At 36.7% G+C, this 12,796-nt stretch overlaps 1 protein-coding gene across 2 annotated transcripts in view; it reads right to left on the minus strand.

Annotated features, from left to right (window-relative positions):
• Nucleotides 1–12,796, minus strand: part of DENND4C (DENN domain containing 4C) — a 92,197-nt gene that overhangs the window by 22,652 nt on the left and 56,749 nt on the right. For both annotated transcript variants that reach the window (XM_019659066.1, XM_019659067.1), the window contains 6 exons: nt 11,655–11,783; nt 11,342–11,486; nt 10,925–11,071; nt 6,521–6,643; nt 5,495–5,641; nt 1,523–2,682 (listed from right to left, as the gene is read on the minus strand). In XM_019659066.1, coding sequence (XP_019514611.1) covers nt 1,523–2,682; nt 5,495–5,641; nt 6,521–6,643; nt 10,925–11,071; nt 11,342–11,486; nt 11,655–11,783 — 1,851 coding nt within the window. The remainder of the gene's footprint in view (nt 1–1,522; nt 2,683–5,494; nt 5,642–6,520; nt 6,644–10,924; nt 11,072–11,341; nt 11,487–11,654; nt 11,784–12,796) is intronic.

The raw sequence follows: 12,796 nt of genomic DNA on the forward strand, positions 1-12,796 counted from the left end.
GCTCACGCTGGCTGCTGGCTACACACGGTAGCCCATGGCAATCCACTGCAGCAGGGGCTGCAGCCTACGCCGTCGCTGGCGACTCACGGCAGCCCAGCTCTAGGTTGAGCTGTTGTTCAGCATCTTAGCTGTAGAGGACAGTGTCACTGGCCCTCATATGTGGGATCCGAACCGGGGCCCTCAAGTGTCCCAAGCCAGTTCTTAACCATCGCGCCACCCGGCTGGCCCCAGGGTAAGATACTTTTGAAGCCAGTTTATTGTGCCTTTCCTTAACTGACCTTGTAAGCTCTTTAAATACAAATGCAATTTATCTTATAATACTCAATATTCAAACTGAACTTTTAATTCAATTAAGCGTGCCTACAGAATAAAGTTTTCCTTCAAATAGTGTACAAGTCTTATTTGTCCAACCTAATTTCCTGTCTCTACTTCTTATTTAGAACTTTAACAATCTGAAGTTGATTCTATTATCTTGAAAATGCATGGTGTTTTAAGCCTCCATGCTTTTCCTATTATTGTCTCAGATATACCTTGTGCCACCTTACCATTTTGACTAAAACTTTAACTGTATCCATCAAAAGTCAACTTAGAGTCACTTACTTTGCTCTTTTTGGACAGTCCCCACAGGAACCTCTTCTAAGATATGGCTCCCTTCTTTGCTATTATAGTGGTTAAGAGCATAGACTCCAGAGCCAATCTCCTACACCTTAAATTCTAGTTCAGCCACTCATTAGTTGTGTGACCTGGGGAAGTTAATTAACCTCTCTGAATATCACAGACCTCATCTATAAAATGGGGATAACAGTAGTTCCAACCCATGGGGTTGCTATAAACATTAAACAAATATATATGTGTATATAACTATATATTAATGTACCAAAATAGATATATAGCTTATGACAGTATCTAAAATGTAGTATAATATGTATACTATGTATACTAATATGTATACATGGTATAATATTACATACTATAATAGTGAACATTTATAGATGTCTGTCTTTTCTACTAAAGTACTAAAATTCTTTGAACACAATGGTGAAATTTTAATTAAAGTTTTTATATAAAACAAAAACAAATAAGCAAAATTTCCCCACTTCTAGTTTCATAAGATCTAATGATTATCTTTACAATGATTTTTAAAAGAATTACCAGTTTATGTTATACAGTAATGAAATCTATGGATTAAGTTGTAGAGTGACTTCATATATATTAAAGAGATAACACAGGTAAAGGTTATTTAAAAACTGAAGTGCTATGCAAATATAACATGGCATCATTATTAAATTCAAACATTAATCATTAGTGCAGACTGATCTATGAATTATCAAGTAGTCCTGATATTCTATTTCTTCATTAATTTCCTTCCATGTATGTTCAAGTCATTTCAAGAAAGAAATAGGATATGCATAAAGTTTCAAAATATAAAAACCAAAGTTACTAGAAATCTCTAAATAATTTGTATATAGAAAAATATAGACATTCCAATATCAGATAGACTATACAGATAAAACATTCTTACCTTATCATCTGAGGAGGTGTAGTTACCCACAGCTACCCACATCTTACTGGCTACTGTTGCTGCTTGTTTCATACCAGATTTCAGAACATCTATCTTGGGCCCTGAGAGTATATTATCCAGCTTTAGCCCTGACAAAGAATTTACCACAGAACCCAGTGAGCCATGTGGTGAAGAACGCATCAGGGCTGATAACGAACTTGAACGGTCTTTCGGACCTCGAGAGGGAGTTTGCTGCTTGAAACGCGCAGTAAAAGTTTTAGACCTAGACACTGCAGGGGATCTCTTTTCACTTTCGGAATTTTCCTCCGCTGGTGGACTATGATCTAAAGGTAGGCTTGATCTCCTCTCTAAAGGGTGAATAAATGCAGTAGTAGTGCCAGGCTCTCTGTTTCCCTCTCCATGTAATTCCATACTAGAAGACTTGCTACCCAGGGGACTCTTTAGGTTCATATAGCTTTCGATTTCATCAGCCAAATTACGTGCAATCACTGGAGAAAACGCTTTATCTTCAGAATCAGAAGTTTTTTCTCCTGTACATTCAGTGGCTAAAAGAGACAAAGGATCTAGTCCAGTTTCAACATCTTCCCTCTCAACAGCTTTAGCAGCACCATATAAACTACTTCTTTTACTTATCAGATCTTTGGATCCTGCTGTCAAGTCTCTGGGCTGACTACTGTTACTGTCATTTTGTAGACTGTCATGTGTATCCTCTGTCATAGTAGTTTCAGCTACACTGTCATCAACCACAGGTTCTAGGAGCTCCTGGCTTTCCTCAAGCATCTCTAAGACAGAAGATCTGTGCTCAGAATCCCAAGTGCTTTCGGACACACGAATCCTAGTATCAGCTAAATGACAGCTAACACTCTCAAAGCTGTAGGTTCTTGGAATATGAAGTGGAGAAGTCTTCGGACACGTCAATGCTGCCGTGAGAATCTTGGCATCTGCTCCCATCATGATGGCCATTTCACTTGAATTCAGATCCAAGCTGCTCTTCTTAAGCAACATTCCTGCTCGACTTTCAGAACTAAAACTACAACTCCTCTCTGGGAAATGCTTTTGTCTTTTTTCTCCTCTATCACCATTCTTGAGATTAGTAACTTCGCCAAAGACTGCATCTTCCACTGGATCTTGAGTAGAAAACAGCACATTTGATGTACTACCTAAAAGGGAAAGTACAATATTAAAAATGAATCTCTGTTTTCTGATGTAACTTTTATTAAAAAGTTTATTTTCTGATTTTTTGAAAGTGACACATACTCAAAAGATTCAGAAAGTTTAGAAGGTAAAAACAAAGTACAGAGAAAAAAGTACAAAAAAACTTCATTCAACCCTGCCTCCCAGAGATAACATTTTAATGTTTAATCTGCCTTTCATCGTCTATGCAATTACATACACACCTAAAAAAAGATCATGCAATATACGCTATATGTACCTGTACTGTTCACTAAAATATATCACATTTATCAATATAGATCTATATTTTAAACATTTAAGAGTTTTACATTCATTTTAAGAAATCATTCTGCATTAATTAAACAACCTCTTGTTATCCTAGCTTTCGTATCTCTAATTCAACAAATATTTGCCAGGAACCTACTCTGCACAAAGCAAATTCATAATCATGGAGGAATTATGTATTTGCTATAGGCAAAGCCTTACTGTTCCAAAGTAAAATATCTGCCCCAAAGGAAAGAAACTAGAATACAGTGCTTAGAACTGGCAAACTCCAAGAAGGCTGATCAAGTATGAGTAGCTAAAAACTTTTTGGATATTCTTTCCTTCAACAAACATCTCAATGCCTACTAGCATCCAGTAAGTGAGGTACCAGGAATACACCTGCAAAGAAAACAACATGATCCCAGCCCTCACAGATCAGTCTTGTTTGATCAAGTAGAACAAAATTATGCCAGTGGCTGTAGGAACGCCCAAACCCACCCTCACCCCACCCCCCACTTTGGGGCAAGCAAGCAGTCTTTTACTCTCTGCTACCATGCAATTTTTCCCACTCCAAAACCAAAGGCTTTTTCCTACTGGAATCGCTGTCCAAACTTGAGTCTATCCATTCATATTTAAGATTTTAATTTCTTTTTTTAAAAGCATAACGACCTCGGAGATTTGGGGGAAAGTCTTTGATAAGGTCTTTTTTTAATCTTCCAAATTGATTTCAAGCTTTTTAATCTTCCAAATTGGTACCAACCAATAATCAGAATCATACCAATTAAACAGAACTAATAATAAGCATTTAGAGATCTTTTTAAAGCTTTTAGGGGAATTATGTTAGCCTACTTTACAACTCCAAAATTTATACCTGCTTTAAAAACTTTTGCCAATATTTTAGGAACAGATCTTTGTAAATTTACTGGTTCTCATAGTATTTCTAGGAATTTAGTGGCACATTTTGTTCAATTTTAAAATACATTTGACTATTTGATATATTGGCAAAAACCCCATTACCAACTCACTCTTTCTTTTTTAAAGATTTTTATTGGGGAATTGGGGGGATGGGAACAGACAAGTTGCTGTCGTTTTTTGTTCTTCAGTCTAGTTGTGGAGGACGTTGTTTCACTGGCCCAAGTTGGCACCATCATTGCGCTCTTCCCGGGCAAGGCAGATCAGTCGCCGGATTCTGGACGGCCGCTCACTGCGGCTGCTGGCCGCTCATGCTGGCTGCTGGCTACACACGGTAGCCCATGGCAACCCACTGCAGCAGGGGCTGCAGCCTACGCCGTCGCCGGCGACTCATGGCAGCCCAGCTCCAGGTTGAGCTGTTGTTCAGCATCTTAGCTGTAGAGGGCAGTGTCACTGGCCCTCATATGTGGGATCCGAACCGGGGCCCTCTGGCATCCCAAGCCAGTTCTTAACCATCGTGCCACTCGGCCGGCCCCCAACTCCCTCTTTCTTAATAGAATAAGTCTTCCTAGATCAAGATGTAATATGGAAATGAGTCAAAAGGGAAGGAAACACACCAGTCTTCAGACCATGTGCATTTCAATAGTCCGAGAAGATTCTAAACATCTGATTAAGAAAACTCTGCCTTCCTTTTTTTTAACCTGGTATTAACAGGTTGGGAAAATGGTATACAGAACATAAATATCAATTATTTTTTTCAAAAAACTTTAGTCCTCCTGAGCACTACCTCCCACCCAAAAAATACAGTGAACTTGGCATCACAGTAAAATAAAAAAATTAGAATCAAGAAAGACTAGGAATAAATATTTCTACATGATTTAAAAAGCTGGGCAAATTAATTTCTATTAAGTTTTATAACAGATACACTTACAGACAAGACAGTCTACTTTAGAGAAGTGAACTGTAGCTACTAAGGGAAGGCGCAGGACACAGACCAATTTCATTGTCCTTGAAAACCACCTACTTAGATTTGTGCCTTAAGGGTACTTGGGAGACTACAACAGAACTGAAAGTAGTAAACTCAAATTCCGGGCAGCCACACATAACAGATATTCATTACAAATACTCAATCACAAATAAAAAGCCACTCAGGGTGCTTATAAGAACTGGGCCGAAATTAAAGACCCACCGGTATTCTGTGTACAGAGTAAGTGATGTCATTCTTTTTTTCCACTTCCCTTCAGGGACAGGAATTAGCCCATCACACATCAGGCCTCTGGAATTTGAGCAAATCATTGCCTCTCTGTCCCTGATGAGTACAGGAAGCCCTACAGTCATGTCTCATTATCTACCATGAGAAAGTGGGACCAAACTGAGAACAGGCACTAAAAGGTATTCCAAACACCAACTAAACACTCTAAATAGCCTTCCTTTGAAAAATTAAATATCTTTAAACAACAACTACTTTAATTTCTTCTTTAGCCCATTTATAGGATTTAAACTTACCTCTGACTCTTCAGCATGTTCATTACAATTAAATCAACAATTTAATGTCATTAAAGACACATGTATAAAAGCACAAGTATATTTTAAATATTTAATAACTAATATGTAAAGACTCACCAGTGCTACTTTTCCTGCCGCTGACATCAAATACACCGGATGGCACTTTCACAATACTGCTGCCCCACGCAGGAGGCTCAGTGGGACTCTGCGGCTCTCCACTGGGTTGTGAATGTTTTGTCACAACAACAGAGACATCACACACCTCTGGGAAAAAACATTTGGAAGTTATTATTCCTACTTTTGCCAATATTGAACAGAAACCATCTATTGATTTTAATACATTCTATGTAGCTTTTTCCCCCAAGTGAGAGTGACTATATGACTATTTTATTACTGATTTATTATGTCTGGCTTACTTTATGCCATAAATGTTGCCAGTAATGACTAAAATAAAAGCTTTATTTTAGCATTTAATAATCCTAACAGGAGCACGCCTGAGTAAAAAATTAAAGCTTTGGCCTTCAGTTATGCTCCTCATTACTCGTCAACAGGACAGGGACTTGCTTGCTTCTGTATAACTCTAGAGCATAAAGTGACATCATTGAAGAAAGTATACTTTTGTGTAAAAAGATAGGAAGAACCTCTTATTACCATAAAGCCAAAACAGTCCCTCATATTTCCATAAAATGATTATTACAAATCATTTTTACCTCAATGAGTTCCATAAAAAACAAACAAACAAAAACCAGGAAACAACAAAGACTACTTTAACCCACCAATGAAAAATATCCATTTAGATATTTGAAGGACATGTAGTGAAAGCATTTTAAAATAAAAGGGAACTAGAATACAAGTTTGATGACTCAAAGTTTCGTCTGGATTCTGTCACAAAGTAGCTATATACCATTGGCAAATGAATACTTTAAAGGGTCACAGTTTGCTACAAAATTGAAAGCCGACCTACAAGGTCTCTAAAGGTCTCAAATTTTAAAATTCAGAAACTACCAAAGTCTACCATATATAACAATACAAAGTATTTTATAAACTCAGACCTTACATTTCCAGAAATTATCACCAAAATTATCAAATAACACCTTTAATTAATATTTTTCTAAGTAAAGCTAGAAAATATGAGTACTTAACCTTCTGTTTGCACTTTCGTTTTAGTTATCAATTCTCTTGTTACTGGTTCTTCAGGCACATGAATTTCTGCATCATCCTTTACAAGTTCATCCTTAGACCCATAGCCTTGGTCAGACTGACCACCTACAAAAAACAATTCAGGCTTACACAGCAATGCTTTCATATACTTATAGTTCAGCTATAAAATGTCAAAAGACAATTCCACTGATGTACACAATTAAACTTCGAGAAAAAGAAGACAAGCAAGCTTACAAAGCGCACAAAACATTTTAAAACAAGGATAAGCAAAAGAACAGGAGAAATGGGAACATCAATGACTAAAACCCATCACACATTTGAAAGCACTGGACCTTAATTTCCTCATCTGTAAATTAATAGTCTTAGACAAGATGTCTTGAGAAGTTTCTTTCGGAGTGTGTCTATAGAATGCTATTTTTTGTGTAAGAAGAGGAAATAACACAAACATATTTCTGCTTACTTTTACAAAAAGAAATGCAGGAATAATAAACCAGAAAACAAGAAAACTAGTTCCCTACAAGGTGTGGTGTAAAATAGGATGTAAAGAATAGAGAGGAAACTTCTCTAAATATGGCTTGTCATATTGTTTTTATTTTGGGAAATGTATTAACTTTTACATATTCAAAAAAAATAAATCAACAGAACAAGGGGTTGGGGGAGGGGAGTAACTAGAATGCAAATAGAAACAAATGAAACCAACTATATTTCATGACTAACAACCATGTTAGGATCGGGAAGGACTAAGCCAAGTAACTTTGGCACACATTATTTTGAGTATATACTCTAAGCTGGGCGGGGGAATAGTTAAATCCTAAACTTCTTAGGTTTGTTTCTCACAGGGGAATGGGTGTAGCAATTCTGAAATTATTTTATGTGTAGTGTAGGACTGAGCAAATGAGTAAATGTAATGATATTTTGGGGAGGCAAGATTCTTACTGGAGAGGAGAGATTTTTTAAAAATGGAATGAAGGAAGGCAAAGAAAAACCCATGGGGTTGATTTGGAATTAGAAGTATTTCTACAATATACATACATATGTTCTAGCTCTGCTGAAAAAGTCTAGAAGCAGTAACACCTTGGTAACAGTAAGCACCTCTAGAACTCAGATTTTGGTTTCTAAAAATCTATTGCTCATTAAAAGGAACATAGGATCCTTAAAGAAATGGTTGAATCCAGAGCTCAGGCAGGGAAGGTATAAGTCTGGAACATTTTATTGTACAACAAAAGAAAGGAGGTGCTCAAGAACATGATGGAGGCATGAATGCCTAACAGACATACAACAGAATACAATCTTATAAATGTGGAGGGAGGATAGGGTTGGCAAAGCCACCACTTTATAACCATCATAGCAAAGATTGGTTCAGGCAAGAATCATCCATGGATGCTAAATTTAAAAGAGAAAGTGTGACGAGAAAGAGGATATTATTGTACAGTCTCATACTGTCTTCTCACAAATACCTTATTATCTGCAAGGGGGGATAACAGTACCTAAGAAAAACCAAACACTGAGACCAGTGATCAAAATTAACATCGCCAATGCGGGGCTGACAGACACTGTGTGCCTCTGCGATGTGATAATCTGAGAAGGAAACAATATCACTTTGTAGTAGAGTCATGGATGCATAACCTAATCTAATCACATGGAAACATCAGACAAGCTCAAATTGAGGAGAATTCCACAAAATAACTGGACTGAATTCTTCAAAAAGGTCAAGGTCATGAAAGACAAAGAAAAAAAAAAAAAGGTGAGGAACTGTGCCTGGTTGAAGGAGACTAAAGAGAGGGAGTTCAAGCACCACAAAGGACATTACAATATTTGACAAAATTGGAATATAGACTATAAGGCAGTTTATCAATGTTTTCCTGAATTTGGTAACTATACTGTGGTTATGTAAGAGAAAATACCACTGAAGTATTAAGAGGTAACAAAGCAAGATGTATGCAACCTGCTCTCTCACACGATTTAGAAGGAAAAAATATATATATGCTTATGTGTACAGAAAGAAAACGATGAAGCAAATGTGGCAAACTAAACGTGAGTGAATCTAGATAAAAGTTATTCAAGAGTTCTCTGTACTATTCTTGCAATATTTCTATAAGTTTGAAAGTATTTCAAAATGAAGTTTTTTAGAAGTCTATTTTGGCTTTAAACGTCTATCATTTACTAGAGAATCCTTTTATAAAGGATGTCAATGAAAAACACAATAAAAAATATAGTGTCTTATATTTTCTACTACCACTTGTTACACTGCCACTCAAACTTTGGATTTGCCATATAATAAAAGAACTCAACTTCTTTACATACTGCTATTTAGAATGACTAACTTCAATCACATTTTTATTGACCCCCTCAGAAAGTCTGGTAAAGCACTGTGGTGCCATGAAAAGACACTAGACTGGAAACTGAGTAAACTGATTAAACCCAGATATGCTTTCCAGCAAGCTAAGGGACTCAGTATCAGGTATCAACTGGAAAGATTCTACAAGATAGTCCTTAATGAAAAGAGTAACTTCAGCATCTGGGCTGCAAGTCTCCCAAAGTATCAAATGACATCACCAGAAACTCCACAGAGATGAATAATCACTGTAAATTCAGTACTGGGGCTTCAGCCTTTTGAAATGCAGCTGAAATACAGTAAAACTTTGAATTGCGAGTAACATGGTATGCAAGCGTTCTGCAAAACAAGCAAACATTTCTAATACATTTTAAGGTGGTAAACGAGCAATGTCTTGCAATACGAGTAGTTTGTTTCCGGAACAAATTATGCTTACAAACCAAGATATTACTGTGTATGGAAAAGGGAACTGAAGTTTCTTCCCCAACTATTGGAGTCTTTATGCCAATTATCCAGGATTACTAGGAGATCATTTTCTTCTATTAATGGAGACAAGTTTTAAATCTAGAGGGATAAGGAGAGTATTTATCTATTATTTATTATTATTATTCCTGGTGAAATGGTTTCACATCACAAAATTATTTTCTTGGTTTTTCATATATGAAATCCATTTCTTTTATAAATGTCAAAAAAAATACAGGAGGAAATAAAATAAGGTGGCTTTAAAATTAAAGTTTCATAAAAATTCCTACTTGATAAAAGAAAATTAATATACAAACAGGGCTATAACTTAGTCTTATGTTGATCTTCAATGATTTGTACATGCTTCTGTAATTATGGGGGTGATTTTTAGCATAAGAATTCAGCATATCAGTTTTAGCAAGCAAAAACCACCTCAACAGCTAGAACACACAAATTTTTAACGCCTATAAAACTATCTGACACAATACTATAAACCAATCTCAAAATAAGAATTATAGCAAAGCATACCATGTTTTCAAATAAGATAACAAATATGCCTGCAAACTGATCATCAAATGTTAGTTGGACATTTTCAGTAGTACATCATATGTGATTACACTTATTTGAAGGAGACCAAGTGAAGAAAACCAAAATTGTTTTCCACTGGTAACAATGCTTAAAATACAAGATGTCTCTCCCCCACCCTTGCACGTCAGCAAAATTTAACCTAAGAAATGGGAAATTACCTGAAGTGGTTAACATTCAAAGGTAGAATTAATGCACACGTGTATCCATGGCTTCCCGTCATACAAGTCTGTCTGCACCCCCACACCATGACAGCCAAGGACAAATGCAGCACCAAGAAACAGCACAGACCAAAAGCAGAGCAACAAAGGCAGAGAAAGGAAACTTCAGTCATTGAGACAAGTTCATCAGATGGAGCACAGGAACAAGACTCAGAATTCTTTTTAAAGAAAAGTTTGAGATATTAACAATAACAATAAAAAAGAAAAACAACACAAGAAGAAGGATGTGCAACACACATGTATCTGCTCAATGTGCTCCTTTAATCACCCTTATTCTTACCTTCAGGGGACAGAGTTACGCCTATAAGTTTGTACACAAAGTAGCCTCAGTAGTTTCTCAGATTTTAAAAAGTGTCATTTAAAGTAATGACTATGCAAGGAGAATACTTTTTTCATAGTATGTGGCTTACTTTCCTCCCTCTTCAATAGTCATAACCTCAAATCTTTAATAAATTATTTCCCACTTAATGAAAAAAAAGATTTGCAAGTTGTCACTAATATTCGAGTTCCTCAGCTCACAATTATATGATATACTTTCACAAATTAACGATGAACAAAAATACAAAGAAGCTCCATGCTAGAGCCTTGTGCGCTGCACTCCAAAGGTAATTTATACTACAGGAAATAAAGAGAAGTGAGCTGCAACCAGAGGTATTCTTATTATATACAGCATTTTTGAAGTACTCATATTGCATAAACTAGAGAAAGGAGGTAAAAGTGTTTTAAAAAAGGAGAAGACAACATGAAAGTAACTGAATGGTCTGTAAAACCCAGATCTAGTACCTGTGCTGGAGTGATTATCAGTGGAATCGAGGCTGATTAAATCTCTGACGAAGACGGTGTGCTCTCCACTGTTAGCATCATTAGAACTGTCCACGCTGCCATGGCTCACCGTGTCCCCGTCACTTCCACCTGTGGCATTCTGAGGAGCTAAAGACAAGAACAACAGCAGTTCAGTAACTCATGCACTGATAACCTCTGAACTAAACAGGAATGACCCACAATTCATTTAAAGTTGCAGAACACTTTCTAAATTAGTGGGGGGAACCATTTTTGGACTAAGGTAATCTCTGTTTTTAGTTGTATATAAAAAAATCAACCAGAATTTCATTTAAGTTTTCTACTTACTATAATTAAAATTCATATACCTATAAAGCTTATGGTTTAGCAAGAAAGTATCTTTCCAATCACATGTATTACCTGATATTGAGGAGACCTGTGACTTTTGCACAGTCTTTTTAAGCGGCTGCCTAAATTGTGCCAAGCCATGTACCACATTCCGTACCTTCGTCCATAAGAAGATACCACTGCGGGTACTGCGAGGCCACGGGCTCTCCAAAACTACCTAAAGGTAAAAATAATGATTACTAGAAATAGTTGATTTTTGAAAATACGTAAACATATATAATACATATATAAAAATTATACCCCAAAACCTCTAAAAGAAAGTATGTATAAAAAAATTATCAATCTTAATAAGCAGCATATATTGCCCAATGTCAATCCTACTTACCTTATTATAATAACCATAAGTAATGGCATTTGGCTTTATGTTAGCAGTTTTCATTTCAAATAAAACTCTCACTGCTAAAACAGGATGACACCAAAGTCCACAAAGCTGCATTACTACTCGATAGCACACCTAAGAAAACATAACATCAAAGCATTAGCAGTTAGCATATTAGTCCATTTGTGACTTGTAGAGGTTTTTCTTTAAATATTTTATTGGGGAATTGGGGGAGGGGACCAGTCAAGTTGTTGTTCTTCAATCTTCATTGTGGAGGACGCCAGTCGCCATCTGGCTTCCTGTAGTCAGCTCACGGCCTCTAAGCTCAAGGTGCTGTGTTCAATCTTAGTTGCAGGTGGGCGTAGCCACCATCCCATGTGGGAGTCGAACCAGCAGCCTTGCTATTAAGAGCACATGATCTACTACTGAGCCATCCGGGCAGCAGCTCAGCTCAAGGTGCCAAGTTCAGTCTTAGTTGCGGGTGGGCAGAGCCCACCATCAAACAGGCAATCTTGTTGTTGTTACATCAGCTGAGCCATCCCGCCACCTGTTGGCAGCTCAGCAACAGCTCAGCTCAGGCGCAGCATCACTGGCCCATGTGGGAATCAAACCGGCGGTCCTGTTGCTCAGAGCTCGCGCTCTTAATCCAACTCTTAACCAACTGAGCCACTCAGCCGGCCCACTTGTAGAGATTTTTAAATGATGTTACCCAATTCTTCAAAGTTATTAAGCACTACTTTCTCCTTTGTTCTGGTTTGAGAGTCTCAAAAAATTATTTTTAAAACCTATTCATTAATGGAAGTATCAGCATTATTAACTATTTCACATAAGACCTATATGCATGTATGCCATTTGTTTCAGTAACTAAGTTTACACAAAGAGAATGGCTATTATTCTCTATAATTTGAGAAAGAATTCATTTTTAAAATCATGTATGATTAAAAATTGCTGTCTCCAAATTCATGTTTTATATTCTATAGCAAAGGAATTAAAGACAGCATTCTCCAGTGTGCCTACATAACAAAAAAATTCTGTAAACCCAAGTCTTAAAAGAGTATGAAAAGAAAGTTAAAAACACTTTAATATAATTAGTAAAGGGTTTTCTAAGGGTATGTATTTACCAAGGGGGGCTAGATTTGATCATAAGA

This window comes from Hipposideros armiger, unplaced genomic scaffold (assembly GCF_001890085.2).
Source record: "Hipposideros armiger isolate ML-2016 unplaced genomic scaffold, ASM189008v1 scaffold_294, whole genome shotgun sequence".
In the NCBI taxonomy this organism is placed as follows: domain Eukaryota; kingdom Metazoa; phylum Chordata; class Mammalia; order Chiroptera; family Hipposideridae; genus Hipposideros; species Hipposideros armiger.